Source organism: Strix uralensis, chromosome 21 (genome assembly GCF_047716275.1).
Source record: "Strix uralensis isolate ZFMK-TIS-50842 chromosome 21, bStrUra1, whole genome shotgun sequence".
NCBI lineage: Eukaryota > Metazoa > Chordata > Aves > Strigiformes > Strigidae > Strix > Strix uralensis.
Window position 1 is genome coordinate 7415745 of NC_133992.1, and position 14086 is coordinate 7429830.

Below are 14086 nucleotides of genomic sequence, written 5' to 3' on the forward strand. Positions count from 1 at the left end.
CTCAGGCCTTGTTTTTCCAGTGAAAATTGCCAGCAATCCCGTCCCAGTGGCATTACTGGGAGAATAGGTGTCACACCCTCCTCAGTCTATGAAGTCCTGGGTAGCATCAGCCGGACCATCCCTCCTGGCTGGTGGCTCTCACAGGGATTTACAAATGCTCCGCTCATCCGAGGGTCCCCCGCGCCGCGGGCTGGGATGCTTTTCCCCATGGACACAGGACAAGTGGCTGTCCTGTGCTGGCTGGAGCTGAGGCCCTGAGACGTGTCCCCTCCAGATCTCTGCTGAGGGGATTTCAATCCCGTCCTTGTGCAGGGAGAGCAGACGGGAGCAGGGAAACGGTGGCTCCTTGCTCGCCGTGCCTGAAGTCTCCAGCGCTACAAGGGGAGCTGCTGCTGCAGCCAAGCAGCGCCTCAAAGGCTGCACACGTGTGTGCTGTCACACGCAGCCAAGCAGTGTCTCAAAGGCTGTCACACACGTGTGTACCGCCACACACATGCTCGCCCAGCAGTCCGGAGTCTCCCAGCTCCCTGGGTGAAGCCATGGGGCTGTAGCACAGCCAGGAACTGCTGTTTTGTCACCTGCACTTTTAACGCTCCTTCCACTTTTTTAACATTTCCCACCGATTTTGCAGTTTCTTTTCCCAAATCCAAACCTGCAGTGCTGCCAGGCCACGTTCCTCTCCTGAGAGTGCTGCATGGCCCTGGGCGAGCTGGTCCAGGGAGGAGGCTCTGTCCCCCATCAGTGGGATTGGGGTGGGGGGCACCCATCTCCCAGCCCGACCCAATGTGGGGTTGACCCCTCAGCATCACCCATTTGTGTTTCAGGGCAACGACCAGGTTCGGTTCGAGCTCACCTGCTATGCCCTGTGTCCTAAGATCAAGGTAAGGCACCCAAAATTGTTCCCTGGGGCCTCACTGCCAGGGTCCTGGCCCCCTCCCCAGCTGATGGGGAATTTTGTTTTAACACCGATGCAAGTAGCCGTGCCTCGCTTTAACAAGCTGCCAGCTGCACAGTGGCGTTTTGGCATTTGAGGGGGCTGTAATGATCCTTAATTGACCTATTTTTACCCCAAACACCACGAGGCCACGGAGGAAACAGTACCAAGGCAGCTGCTGGATAATCAATGCTGCCTGTTTTGGCCTTGCATCCAGTGCCTTGTTAGGGTCAGGGGTTTGAGTTACTCCCCCCTTGTGCAGGGAGATTAAATTTCGGCTGGGGAACCAACACCCCATGGGTCCCGACTCCCCAGGGCTGCCAGGAGCCCTCTCGTGTGGGGAGCTCATGGGGGTGCTGAGGGGAAAAGGGGGCCCAGGGGCTGCAAGGGAGCTGGGGGCTTCTGGTCTCATGCTCTTGCCCTCCTGCCAGGTCATTGCGCCGTGGAGGCTGCCCGAGTTTTATCAGCGCTTCCCTGGGCGCCGCGAGCTGATGGACTACGCCAAGGTAGGAGCTGGTGTGGGGCGGCCGTGGGATGCTCAGGTGGCTGGGGGGTGCTCACCATGGCTTGGCAGGTGACAGCAGCGAGCCCTGCACAACATCCCTGCAGCACCACGCTGGAGCCTTCTGGTCGGGGGGGGGGGGTTTTCCCCCTATTTTTTTTTTCTCCTTCCTTTCTAAAAGCCCCATAATTACCTGGCTATTAATGGTAACCTGCTTTCCAAGGAAACGGGTCCCAGCTCCCTGATTTGCGTAACAGACAAAGCAAATACGTTCGCCTTTGTTGTCCCTTCCTTTTTGAAGTACAAGTTGCAATAAAACATATTAGAAGTTTTGCATCAGGTTTTTACATGCCCACCAGGGTACCTTTCTTTTTTAGCAACTTCATGGAAATGCTTGACAACTCGGCTCAATCAATCAAAAGGGAAAAGACAGCTCTGTGCATAAACCAGAAAATTGCTTCAGTTTTTAAATAGCTGCCACCGAGGCTGCCTGGGTAATCTCTGGGAAGGCGAGGTGTGGAGCCGGAGGGATGCGGCATGGGGTGAGGAGCCCTCCGAGCCCATTAGGGCTGCCGGGAGCAGCGTGTTGAGGATTGTGTTTGCCATCTGCCGTTGTATTATGAAGGGGCGAGTTTACGAGAGCTTTCCATATGTTGCCAAACAAATTGTCAAATAGGGGAGTTATTAAGAGCGCCACGGTTTTATTATATGGAAAATGGAACATGTGTTTTGGGTTTGGGGGTTTTGTTTGGGGTTGGGTTTTTTTGTTTGGAAGGGGGGGAAAAAGGGAAATTAAATGGGTTGGGGCCCCGCTCAAAGAGAAAAGGTTGGGATTGAGGGTTTGTAGTACCTCTTGGTCTCTCGTTATGTTCAATGTTTAAAAAAAAGGAGAGGTTCCTTTCCTTTTCACTCTCAGGAGAGGGAGATGTGTGGCCAGGTCTTTTCAGCACCAGGATGCGGTTACTCGGCGCTTGGGGAGTTATAACGCATTGACATTTGGGGCTCCGTTGTGCCGGGGGAAGCTGGGATCCGTGCCACCGTGGCACAGCTCTTGCGTAGATCTGCTGCTCAGGGGCTGGAGCCAACCTTGCTCTGGCAGCAAGCCGCTTTGGCGGCCACTTCATCCCCACAAGCAGCTGAGGCTGAAACACCTTAATGAGAAAGGTGAAGCTCTCCTGGAGGCTGCTCCAGGATGAGCCATTGCTGCAGGCAGAGCTGGGAGGAACAGAGCTCGTGGAGTCTGTGCCCTGAAAATGAGATCTCTCCTTGGTTGTGGCATGTTTCACCCCAACCAAGGCTGCCTGGGCTTGGCAGATGGTACGTGGGTCTGGACTTGGAGGATCCCCTTTGAAGCAATAATATGGGGCGAGGATGGGCTGGGGAGCATGGGCTTCCCCAGCTGCCAGGAGGAGGCAGAGGAAGGAGAGTGCTGGCTGAGAAAATAAATCAGCTGGAGCTTGTGGCTTGCGACTGGTGGGTATTTGGGTCTGAAAGATGCGTTTATGCATCCCAAGTGAGATGGGTATGACTGATGGCATGGAGAGAGCCCATCAGAGGGCATGGCCTCCCCCAAGCCCTGTGTGGCTGAGTGCGACCCCTCAGGGTAAACAGCCCTCTGCATTAATTGCTCGGCTTTAATTAAGGTGAAATGTCCTCTGTCAACATCCATGAGGGTGATGGGATGAAGATGAGAATGAGGAGGCAGGTGCCAATGGGAGCATGGTCTGACCTCAGGCAGGGTTGAGGTCTGTCCCCCAGCCTTTGGTCCCCCCTAGCATTATTTGGTGGACTTTGGGGGGTTCGGAGGCACCTGTAGCTCCATCTGTTCAAGGGGTGGGACAGGGAGAGGAGGCATCTTCTTGCTCTTTCCTGGAGAAGCCAGGAGATCCCCTGCACTCACACCCAACAGGCAGCGTTTTGCCCTTCCAGCAAGCCCAAGATTGTGTTTTGAAGCCTGTGTGAAGCGCTGATGTGCCCTGCCTGCTCTCCTCTGTGGGCAAGGTCTGCAGGCAGGAGAGCAGCTCTGCAGAGGGGCCTGGGTCAAGAAGATGAACGCTGCCCAGCACCCACCTCCAAAGCCTGGGATGGGGGTACCAGGGTGTCCCACACCGGGTGTACAGTGTGGGACCAGCAAACCAGGACCCATGAGCCCGGGGCAACAGTGCCCCAGGAGCAGGGTTGAGTTCATCCCTCTGCAGCCTTAGGAGGTATCTCAGAACCTTGCTTCCATCTCAGTGATGGGTTGAGGACCATGATTTAACAACCACAAGCATTTCCCTTCCCTCTTCCTGGCAAACAAGGAGCTTCTGCTCAGCCCCTGCTCCTCTGTTTCTGGCCAAGCCCTTAGCTGACATCCCTGCTGAGGTGACACTGAAATGGCAGAGCTGCCCGATGATGTACAGCCTGTCCAGATGCGCCGAGGCATGGTGAGAACCCGCAGCCACTGCTGTCTCCAGCCCTGACTCACCGTGGCCATCCCATAGCCGGGACATTGCGTCTCAGCATGCTGGCAGGGTGGGCGACGTCCCTGCTGGCTCTGGTTGTTAGCTCGCCGCCGTCGCCTATCCCGCTAATTCCCCCATGTATTCACCTCGTCTTCACAGGCAATTTCCCCCATTGAAATGTCAGTGGATAATTGAGCACGCTGGTGACCTTGTTAGGGAGCTGGGCTCGGCGCTGTGCGCTGTGCCGGGAGGCAGCCGGTGCGGGGCCATGCGTCCCTGGGCATGGCATGCTCGTGGTGCCTGGGCTTGGGGGAGTGCCTGCTGCTTGTGTGCCGTGTGTCTGCATCGCCACGTGTTTGAACGAGGCTGTGGGGACACGTGTGTTTTTCCCTCGCGGCAGAGCATCAGTCCTGTTTAGGCTGGAGAGCATCTTGTGGGTTTGGGGACTTCTGTCCCTGTGTCACCTCCCCTTGATGAGGCACTAAGCTGGGGGAATGCACCATCCTGGACCTGGACCGAGAAAAAGCACACAACGTCCATGCTGACGTCTCCATCGCTTGGGTTCATGGGGTGCTCTGGAGCTCCTTCTCAGCTTGTGGCAGGGCTGGGGTGGCTGTTCTCCCAGCCACAATGTGTCCCTAATGTCCCCATCGAGGTGGCCCTCATGGTGGGAGCTGATGTTGCCCAGGGTCAGGGACACAGATGTCCACCTCTCTCCGTGCTGCCTTGCTGGTGGCCCTGAGTTGTGCCTTTGTGCTTTTTGGGATGATCCCGGCAGGAGCCGGTGCCAGTGGGGGCTGGCTCTCCCCGCGGGCTGGCTCAGCCCCACTCCCCTTCTCTCTGCAGAAACACGGGATCCCGGTGCCTGTGACGCCTCAGACGCCCTGGAGCATGGATGAAAACCTCATGCACATCAGGTGAGAAGCCGGGTGGGTGGGAGCTCCTGTGGGGTGAGGACCCAGAGCCTGGGGCCCCAATCCCCCTCATCCTGCATGGCCAGGACAGCTCACACCTCCAGAGTCCCAGGCTGCCCTACCGCGTGCTGGCCAAGGGTGACCCCAAAACCTCCAGCCTCCCTTTCTGCCTGCTTGTCCACATCCCACATGGCACCATCCATCTCCTGGGCTCTCCCAAACCTGGCGCTCCTTGCAGGGCTGCTGCTAAAAGCCCGTGGAGATCCATGACACGTGTTTACGCCCATCCTCATGGGGTGGTGAGAGTTGGGGGGTCATCCCAGTGGGTTTTGGGGTTGCAGGTTACAGGTGCTGCAGTGACATCTCTCTCCTTCCCTGCCTGCTGCAGCTACGAAGCCGGGATCCTGGAGAACCCCAAGGTAATCGATCATGGCCACCCGGCCAGCATGGCAGCCACAGAGCTGAGGGCGTCTCGTGTATTTGCAGCCTAATTGGAAATTTCACGGCGGGCCGTGTGTGGTGGGGAGGCCCTGCCGCCCACCCCAGCCCCTCCGCCTCTCCCAGCACATTAATTGCCGCCGGCGTGAATAGGGGAAGGGCCCGTTTCAGGGTGACACTAGAGGGGACAATGTCACGGGGCAGCAATAAAGGAGCAATTAGACAGATGAGGCGCTGGTGGGAGAGTGGGGGCTGGTGGTGGGTAACGGGGGTCTGGGCTGGCCCCTGCAGCTTGGGTCCCCTGCCCGTGCCTGCAGTTCGCCCAGCCCTCCTCACTTTCCCATCCCCACTGTCCAGGGGTACCCATGGGACCACCAGCTCCCGGGCAGCTCTGGCTACTGATGGGACCTGGAGGCCGGTGGCGGTGGGCGCTGCAGCCGGGCGCTGCGGTGAGCGTGGCACATCACTCCGGGAGGTGTGGGTCTGGCCCCGACTGCCTCCGAATACTGCTCGTGGTCCGGCTGCCTGCTGGCCCCTGCCCACACTGTTCATGCTCCAGTGGGTCGCCAGGCTTAGCTACTTAAACTATCCATCAGCGCTAATTAGACAATCTGGGGAGAGGAGGGGGAGGCAGGCGGAGAGGGAGAGGAGCTGGCTGGAGCTCAGCGCCCGCAGCCGGCTCACCGTGGCTGGGCTGGCGCGTGCCTCTGGTGAGGAAGAGGAAGGTGGAGACGGGGTCCCGCTCCCCCTTTGGCGCCCTCCGGAGGGGTGTCTGCGGGTCGGGCTTTGCAAAGCTGGGCCCTCGGGGGGTCTCCTCCTCCAGGAGAGCAGTTGGCACAGGGATGGATTTTCATGCTGGAGCTAGCAAGGGGCTGACCTGCGCCCTTCCTGGTGCATCCATCCTGATCCACCCCTCCGCACCCAGCACCTCTCCTCTTGGGGAAGACCCCGGTCTCAAGGCTCTGCCAAATCCAACTCCTTCCCAAACCCAGCTCGGAAAATGGGGCTGACCGGTGCCCTGAGCCCATCCCTGCGCATCCTCCGCTTGGGCACCTCTCCCTCTGCCAGCACCAGGGGCTGGTTCCCCGGAGCGTGGTGTCACCACCATCTCCTTCCCCAGCCCGGAAAGCAGCGCCGGGCACCAGGGCGGCCGCGGCAGGATCCGGGGTGCCAGGCACGGCGGGCTCCCCTCCCCAAACCCCCGGGACCTGCCAAACGCAGGGATTTGAAAGCAGATGGTTGAGCTATTTTCTGCCTCTGTGAGGCCCGATTGAAGGGCAATGAGGCAGCTAATGCGGAGAAAGATAGAAATTTACTTGCTTTAACTTCATATGGCACTCTGAAAGAGTTCATTCAGTCCCGGGCACAACAATATCAGCCGGATGAATAAACCATTTGCGGCATCGATAGCTCTGCATCATGGTTTACTTCATGGACCATTTGCTTCCAATTTCTTCTCTTCTTGCCCCGTTTTTCTTGCTTCTTTCTTCCCCCCTCCCTCTCTCCCTGTCCACACACTCTTCCTTTTTTTTTTTTTCCCTTTTTTTTTTCTCCCTTTTTTTTCCTCTCTCCCCTTTAAAGATGACATTGCAGGACTAGCCCCCCTGCGGGGAGGGATAAATAGAAGGCATTGATACACTGCAACAAACTATTTGTCATTTGAACTGTGCTTTTAGGAGAGAGAATAAAAAGAGGACAGACTCGCACCGTAATGATGGAATGCAAGCCAAATGTCACTTTTATTTCTATTTAGTTATTTTATTTAATAGGGGTTTTCATAGTTGGCTCGGAAAATTGGAAACTACCTGACTTTGACTTCCAATGTTTAGTAAAGAGTTTTTAATACTTTCCGGTATTTTTTCCCCTCCCACCCCCCCATCTTTCCTTTTGAACTCAAAGTTTTTCATCATCTCTCATGGGTTTGTCTAGTTAATAAGTGTGATCAGGGCTAGGAAAGGCCAGACGATGTAAAATTGAAATCCGCAGCCCGTGTAATTTGTGCGTGTGCACGCGCGGGGGGCATGGGGGAGACGCGCTTGCGAGCACCTCTTGTTTAAAACAAGGGAAAGGAGCAAAAATGAGGTAAAATGGAAACTTGAGGGTGGTTTTGCTGGAGTGTGTGCTGGGGTAGTTATGTCTGTATTCCCAGGATTCGGCTGCGGTGGGTGCCGGGACATGTGCCGCAGGGTTTGGGGTGAGGGGGATCCCCGGTGCAGAGGCGGTGGCAGGGATGCTCGCAGCTGGGCAGGCTGCCCTCACGTGCTGGCAGTGATTGGGCTTTGCTATTTATTGTACCAAAAAAAAAGGGGAAGTTTTCACTAAAAGACTTATTGCCCATCTTTAAAAATTTTAGATGAAAACTACTTCTGCAGAGAAATTCATTTTCCCTTAAAAAAGCTTAAATTTTTTTTTTAAAGCAATCACTTTTGCTTTCTTTTTTTTTTTTTTTTTTCCCCCCTAACTTGCTTTCTACCTTGTTCTTTTTTTTCCTTGCTGGAAAGGAGAAGGGAGGAAAAATGAGCAGATGAAGAGTTGTGCTTTAAAAAGGAGAGGAGAAACAGGGGGTGGGTGGGTGCAGGCAGAGCCCCGACTGCAGGCAGAGCCCTGCTGCCCAGGGATACCCAGAGCTCCAGCTCTCACCAGCTGGGGTTTGTGGGGAAATACTAGTTTATCACTGCTTAAAATGTTTGCAGGAGCAGCTCTCTTTGGAGAAACTCCACCCGAGCGGCTTGCAAGGGGGTTTTAGGTCACTGGGACCCCTCCGCTGGAGGCTCCTTGGCGATGTTCCCTCGATGCTGGCCACGGCCAGCTTTGGCCCATCCTGGCTCTGCCCTTGGCTTGCTCGGCACTACCTGCCTTTCCACCACGTTGCACAGGCCCTGGGTGCTCCGTGCCTCAGTTTCCCTCCCCTTTGCCTCCCAGAGCTGTGGCTGGCTGGAGGGTCCTTTTAGAGACAGGAGTTTGCAAACGCTGGTCCAAAAGTGTTTTGGGGGTCCACATGTGCAGTCACGTCACGCGTGAGTGCCGAGGGGACACACGAAATTGCAAAGCATTTGCTCTCTGGGACGGAAAGCTTTTTTTTTTTATTATATATTTCCCCCCTGTTCTGACATGTGCTCCAATTGCTGCAATTCATCGTTGGCGCCCAAGCCTCTGCTGGCCCGGCTCTGATGGAGATAAGATGCCTCTTTCCTATAAATCTAGAAAAAAATATATACATAAAGGTTGATGTGCTCTGAAATGGGTTTTTGCTTTGTTCCTCTATTTTCCCCCGTGTGTATTAACCCCGGGGACACCATGAAAGAGCCGGTGCGCCTGGAGCACCTGCTGGGGTCAGGCCTCCTCATTAGTTTTTTCGGTCAGTGCTGAATAAGCCCGGCCGCGGCGCGGGGACGTGCGGGCGCCCGCCCTGCCGCTCGCTGCCATCGTCCCGCTTTTCCCTGCCTGACTTGCTTCTCCACAGCCATCCCGCCTCCAGCTGTGGGGGCGTCGGAGGAAAAGATGAGATCAAGTTGAGGGGAAAAATTGGCTGATTCCTCCAACCCCTTTGTTCCCAGGGCCCCGGTAAGCGCCGGTGCTGTGCTGTGCCGGCCCTGCGCTTTGGGATGGGGGATGCGTGCCGGGGTGGGGGCTGCCGGCAGCCTTGGCCATGTCAATGCCACTGACTGTCCCTCTTCTCTCCCCGCCACCCCCCCGGCAGAATCAGGCCCCCCCTGGGCTCTACACGAAGACCCGTGATCCGGCCACCTCTCCCGACACCCCGGACGTGCTGGAGATCGAGTTTGAGCGGGGTAAGCGTCTCCTCGCAGCCGGCCCCTCGCGCCTCTGCCCCTCGAAGCTGAACCCCACTTCCCGGCCAGGACCGGGGCTGCAGACAGCTGGGAGCATCCTCGGGGTGGGGGCCCATGGGTGAGCCCCAACTCGTGGTGTCAGGGCTTGGGATGGTGCTTGCAGCACATTGGGACTCTTTGAGGTGCGCAGAGGGTCTGGGTACATCTTGGGGGGCTTGCTGGAACCCCCTAGAGAGCAGAGAGCGGGCCCCCTCCTCAGCCATCGAGGGGCAGTGGGCACAGGGTCCCTCTTCTTCAGGGTGGCACACAGGTGGCCCTGGGAACACACAGGTAGGCCGGTGTCACAGCTGGGGAGATGCTCCAGCAGGATTTGGCCGGCGATGCTACCAGCGTTGTGCCAAGGAGACAGGAACACCCCCATTCCATCCCCAGGGATGGACGGTGGGGCCCAGCCCCGGAGCCGTCACCCGGAGAGGGGACACAGGGCAGCATCTCCCACCTCCACCAGCCACAGGCATCCCCGGGGCCACCATTCATCCTGGCAGCAGCAGCGAGCCCAGCCTGCGCTGGGGACACCCCACTCGGAGGGGGCACCCCCTCCCCACCACCCCCGCTGCTTCCAGCATCCCTGCTCCATTATAATGATCCCCCTGCAAGGAGCAGCCCCCCCCTCCCAGCAGCCCATTCAGCCCCTAGTTAATTTATTTGAAGTTTTAATCTAATTATTAACTATTTTAAAGGCTAAGCAGCTTTTGCCAACAACGGCCCCAACAACGTCGGCTCTCCGCCGAGCGGACCCCGGCCAATACCCCGGCGGAGGATGCGAATAGAAAGAGCCGGGGCGAGGGGAGGGCGCGGAGGGGGGGGAAACCGCGCCGAGAAGCAGCTTAAGGTTCATTATTGCCGCGAGTTACATTTAATAGCAATTTACAACTGAGTTTATAAACCCCTGGAAAATAGGGGGTTTAGGGGGGGCGGGGGGGAGGGATCTGACAGCCCCCGTCACTAGACAGGGCTCGGGCGCCTCAATAATAAAGACTAGAAAGGGAGGCATTGAGGCTGATTGGCAACTGATAGTGCGTTAAATGGTAATGAGGAGGGCAGATGGAGGGGGGATTAGCCTCCAACTCCGCACCGCTTTTCTTTGTGGGCCCCGCAGCCCCCTTGTCAGCTTCCTAATACATTTATTGCTCATTTCACACCGCTAAAGAAAAATGCCTCTTTCTATTCAGCATCCCCCCCCCCCCGCCGCCTTGCTCTTGCCCAGCACCCTTAAAAAAAAATTTAAGGGAAAAAAGAGGAGAGGGGAAGAGAAAAAAAAAAAAAAAGTGCAATAATTAATTCATGGCGGGGAGCACCCCGCCGCGGGGTGCGTGTGTGTGCGTGTGCGAGCAGCCGTGTCCCGGGGTGGGGGTCCCCCCCAGACGCCCCCCATGCTGGCAGGGGAGGGGGGGACACATTTGTCAGCACACACACGCACCCCCCCGCCCCGGCAGGGGCTGGTGGGACAGAAGGTGCTGCGACGTAAGACAATTGCCGAGCGTGAAATTCAATTAGTTAAGGGCCTGGTTGCAATTTCACAGGCCCTAAAAAAGAGAGAGGGAGAGGAGAGGGGAGAAAGCGGCGGGGGGGGCGACATTTTTATGGCCTTTTTTATTTATTTATTTCGCCTCTCTCCCGAGGTGGCTCCCCCTCCCCTTGCCTCCCCCCGGCACCAGCTTGGATATGCCTTTTTAAGAAGTTATTTAGAGTTCATATCTGTCACATCTATTTAACACCCGCGGGGTGATGTTCCGGGGGGATCCTGACACCGGCTGATCCTGCCCATCCTCCCTCCCCGCCTCCGCAGGTGTCCCCGTGAAGGTCACCAACGCCGGGGATGGAGCCACTCGTTGCTCGGCCTTGGAGCTCTTCGTGTACCTGAACGACATCGCGTGAGTGCCATGCTGGCCCCTGTCACCTGCCCGCCGGCTGGCAGCGGGGACACAGGCAGCGTCCCCGGGGTCCCCAGTGCCGGGCGGAAGCGGGATGCTCGCAGCAGGCACGTCCCAATGAGCCCAGGGGTAGTGGTCAGGATGGAATGGTCCCAGTTGGGTCCCAGTTGAGTCCCAGTTGTGCCATTCATGCCAGCAAGCAGAGCTGGGCACTGAGGCCAGGAGCACAGGGGTATTTAGGGTTTTGCTCCCTGTGCATGAGGAGGGCTAAAAAGTCTTATTAGCACCCTCTGCATTTACTGTGTGCCCCAGCTGCATGGTGTTACCCCCCTCCCTGGGGGGCATTGCCTCACCCTGCCTGCCTGAAGGGGCTAAGTGTTCCTTTTGGGTGGAGAGTCAAATTTTTTGGTGCATGGAGACATGTTGGCCAGGCCCATCGATTGCCCTGCCCTCTCCCTGCCTCTGCAGCAGCAGCTCCTTTGGGGTTTTCTGCCCTGTGCCACCCCGTGCCCGGTTTCTGCTGCCACCAGGGTAGAGCCATCCCCAGGGTCTTGCCCAAAAATATGGCAGCGCCCATGACAGTGCTCACTCCTCCCACCCCGTGCCAAGTGCCACCCAGTCCCCGGCCCGTCCTCCTTTGTGCCTCTGTCTTTATCCCCCTGGCACTGAATGGGAATGAACTTTTCCATGTAGTTCACTTTTTAAATGTTAATCAAGTGGTTTTAAAATGACTTAGGCCATCGGGAATACAGCTCCAGCACGGCCTGTCCCCTTGCCCGGTTTATTTTCCAGTGGCCCAAGTGTGACAGCTGCCTGCGGCTGCCAGTCCCTGCAGCGAGTGAGGATGGAGAGGCTGGTGGCACAGCAAGGAGGAGGAAAAAAGGAGAGAAAATCCATCTCCTTGCACCTGTCTTATCTGGGGGTCACTACTGAGGGTCACCAGTGCTGCTCAGGGGCTGGCCACGCTGTCATTTGGGGTTTGTCCCCCATTTTCCCCTGCTCCGACCCACCTCTGGCAGCCGCCCGTGTCCTACTGCGGCTGCTGCAACCTCCCTTCTCCTCGGCAGGGGCAAGCACGGCGTCGGGCGCATCGACATCGTGGAGAACCGCTTCGTCGGGATGAAGTCCAGAGGTGAGCAGTCACCTGGCAGCAGTGCCGTCCCTGCCCTAAAAATAACAAAAGAAGTGAAAACCCTGGCAGGATGCGGCGGGTGCTCAGCATCGCTGGGGTGCTCTGGCTCGGGTGGCAGCACCAGCCCTCAACCGCTCCCTCCCCATTAGCTTTTGACAAAGATTTCCCTGTGACAGGGACTTCTCATGGCTCTCCAATGAAGGCAGCTGCCTGCTTGCTGCCCGTGCCACTGTTTGCACCAGCCCTGGGGTCCCAGTGCCACCGGAGACCCCAGGTCTCGGGTGAGACCTGTCTCCAGTGGGAAAAACACCAAGCTGTGGGCTCACGTGGGAGGATGCTCATGGGAGGTCCTGGAGGGTGCAAGGCTCTATGACAGGTACAAAGCACAGGCTGATGCAAGTCACTGAAGGTTTTTTTAAGTCAATTCTTTGATTTATCTATGTGTTTTTGAGGCTGTGACTCTTAATATTGATCATCCATTAGGATCAGCTTCATTGGAAATCTCTGGAGGCAGCAAGCTGCCCCGTGCAGAACTAAGTAACAAGATGGCTCATCATCATTTCCCATTTCCTTGCCCCTGCTCTTTTGTTTTAAATCTCATTAATACCTAATTAGATGCTCCTTTTCTTTAAACTTGCCCTCTGCACAGGGCATCAGCAAACATTTTGATAAGACTCAGTCCACAGTCTCCCTCCCCAGCGCAGGACACCAGCCCCTTTGCAGGACCATCAGCCACAAAAGGCGAGAAACAAAACCCCAAATCATTTGATCCAAGTTTGAATAATCAAATTAAAACCGAAAGAAAGAAGAAAAAAAAATAAAACAACCCCAAACCACATACACCAGCCTGCGCATTTGCATGCAGGATGCTGAGTAATTTGTCAAAATCTATTTTATTTTTTTAAGAGCCACTGACACGCTCTAGTGACCCTTCCAGCATTTAATAATTTCTCTAAACCCCATTTAACTGTCATGTCTGTCTCCTGCGTGACATTGCCAAGCGATCGCTGCCGTGTTTGTGCGCCAGCAGACGCGGGAGGACCGGGCTTTCTGGGGACAGCGGGGGTGCGCGTGCCTTGGGGACGAGACCTTGGTGGAGGGTTTTCCCCCTTGTTTTGAGCAGGATCCTGTCCCCAGTTTTGCTCCTTGGGATTAGCAGGAATCGCCCAGAAATCTGCTTTAAGAGATGCTCTGCAGGAGAGCTGGGATGGGAGGGGGCTGGAGCAGGAAGGTGCTACCAGTATCTGCCTCCCCTGGGGGTTTTGGGGTGCAGGGCAGCTCAAGGTGGCCCCACCACCACAATGCCAGGAACATTTTGGACCCCAAATGGGGTTAGGGTCACTGAGGCAGGAGACAGGCCCCGGCCTCGCAGGTGGGAGGAAATGATCCCTTAAACCCCAGCGGCGTGCGATGGCCTCGATGGCTCGGGGCTCTGCAGGTCCTTGGGGTGGCACATGGACCCCTCGTCCCCAGGGAGCCCCGCTCTGCAGGGGAAACTGAGGCATGGGCAGCCAGCAGCACAGCAAGAGCCCTCCACGGCTGCAGAGGTGGCAGCGAAGGCTCCCACCAGGTGCCTCCTCTCCCTCACCTCCCAGACCCGGGGAGTCGGAGAAGAGAAAAATTCATTTGCATTGATTTTTACTAAGCTCCTAATTGAACTTCGTTAAGGCCTAATGGGCGAGGGTCGAGCTGAGCGTGCCCGTACCAGCCTTTTAAGACCTATTAACTCGATTTTTCCGTATTTGTTTTAGTGGGAGGAGGGTGGCTAATTATGGGGTGCTGGGGAGTAGCGCTGCAGCCAGCCGGGGGGGCCATGGCTCAGCCGGGGGCTCTTGGCTGCAAGCACGAGCGTGGCCCTGCCTCTCCCGCATTTTCACATCCTCATTATCAAATTATCTTTTTAACTCCGAAGGGGGGCTAATTAAGTGAAGTAAATGAAATCAGTGGGGAGGAAGCAGGAAGGAGGGGACAGCCGCTGTCAAAAGAGCCGAGCGCTG

At 56.6% G+C, this 14086-nt stretch overlaps 1 protein-coding gene across 1 annotated transcript in view; it reads left to right on the forward strand.

Annotated features, from left to right (window-relative positions):
- The window catches only part of ASS1 (argininosuccinate synthase 1), a 28904-nt gene that overhangs the window by 5999 nt on the left and 8819 nt on the right, over positions 1–14086 (forward strand). The window contains exons 6-12 of the mRNA XM_074891420.1: positions 825–881; positions 1366–1440; positions 4727–4797; positions 5183–5213; positions 8933–9023; positions 10873–10957; positions 12025–12089. Of these exons, the coding sequence (XP_074747521.1) occupies positions 825–881; positions 1366–1440; positions 4727–4797; positions 5183–5213; positions 8933–9023; positions 10873–10957; positions 12025–12089 (475 nt within the window). The remainder of the gene's footprint in view (positions 1–824; positions 882–1365; positions 1441–4726; positions 4798–5182; positions 5214–8932; positions 9024–10872; positions 10958–12024; positions 12090–14086) is intronic.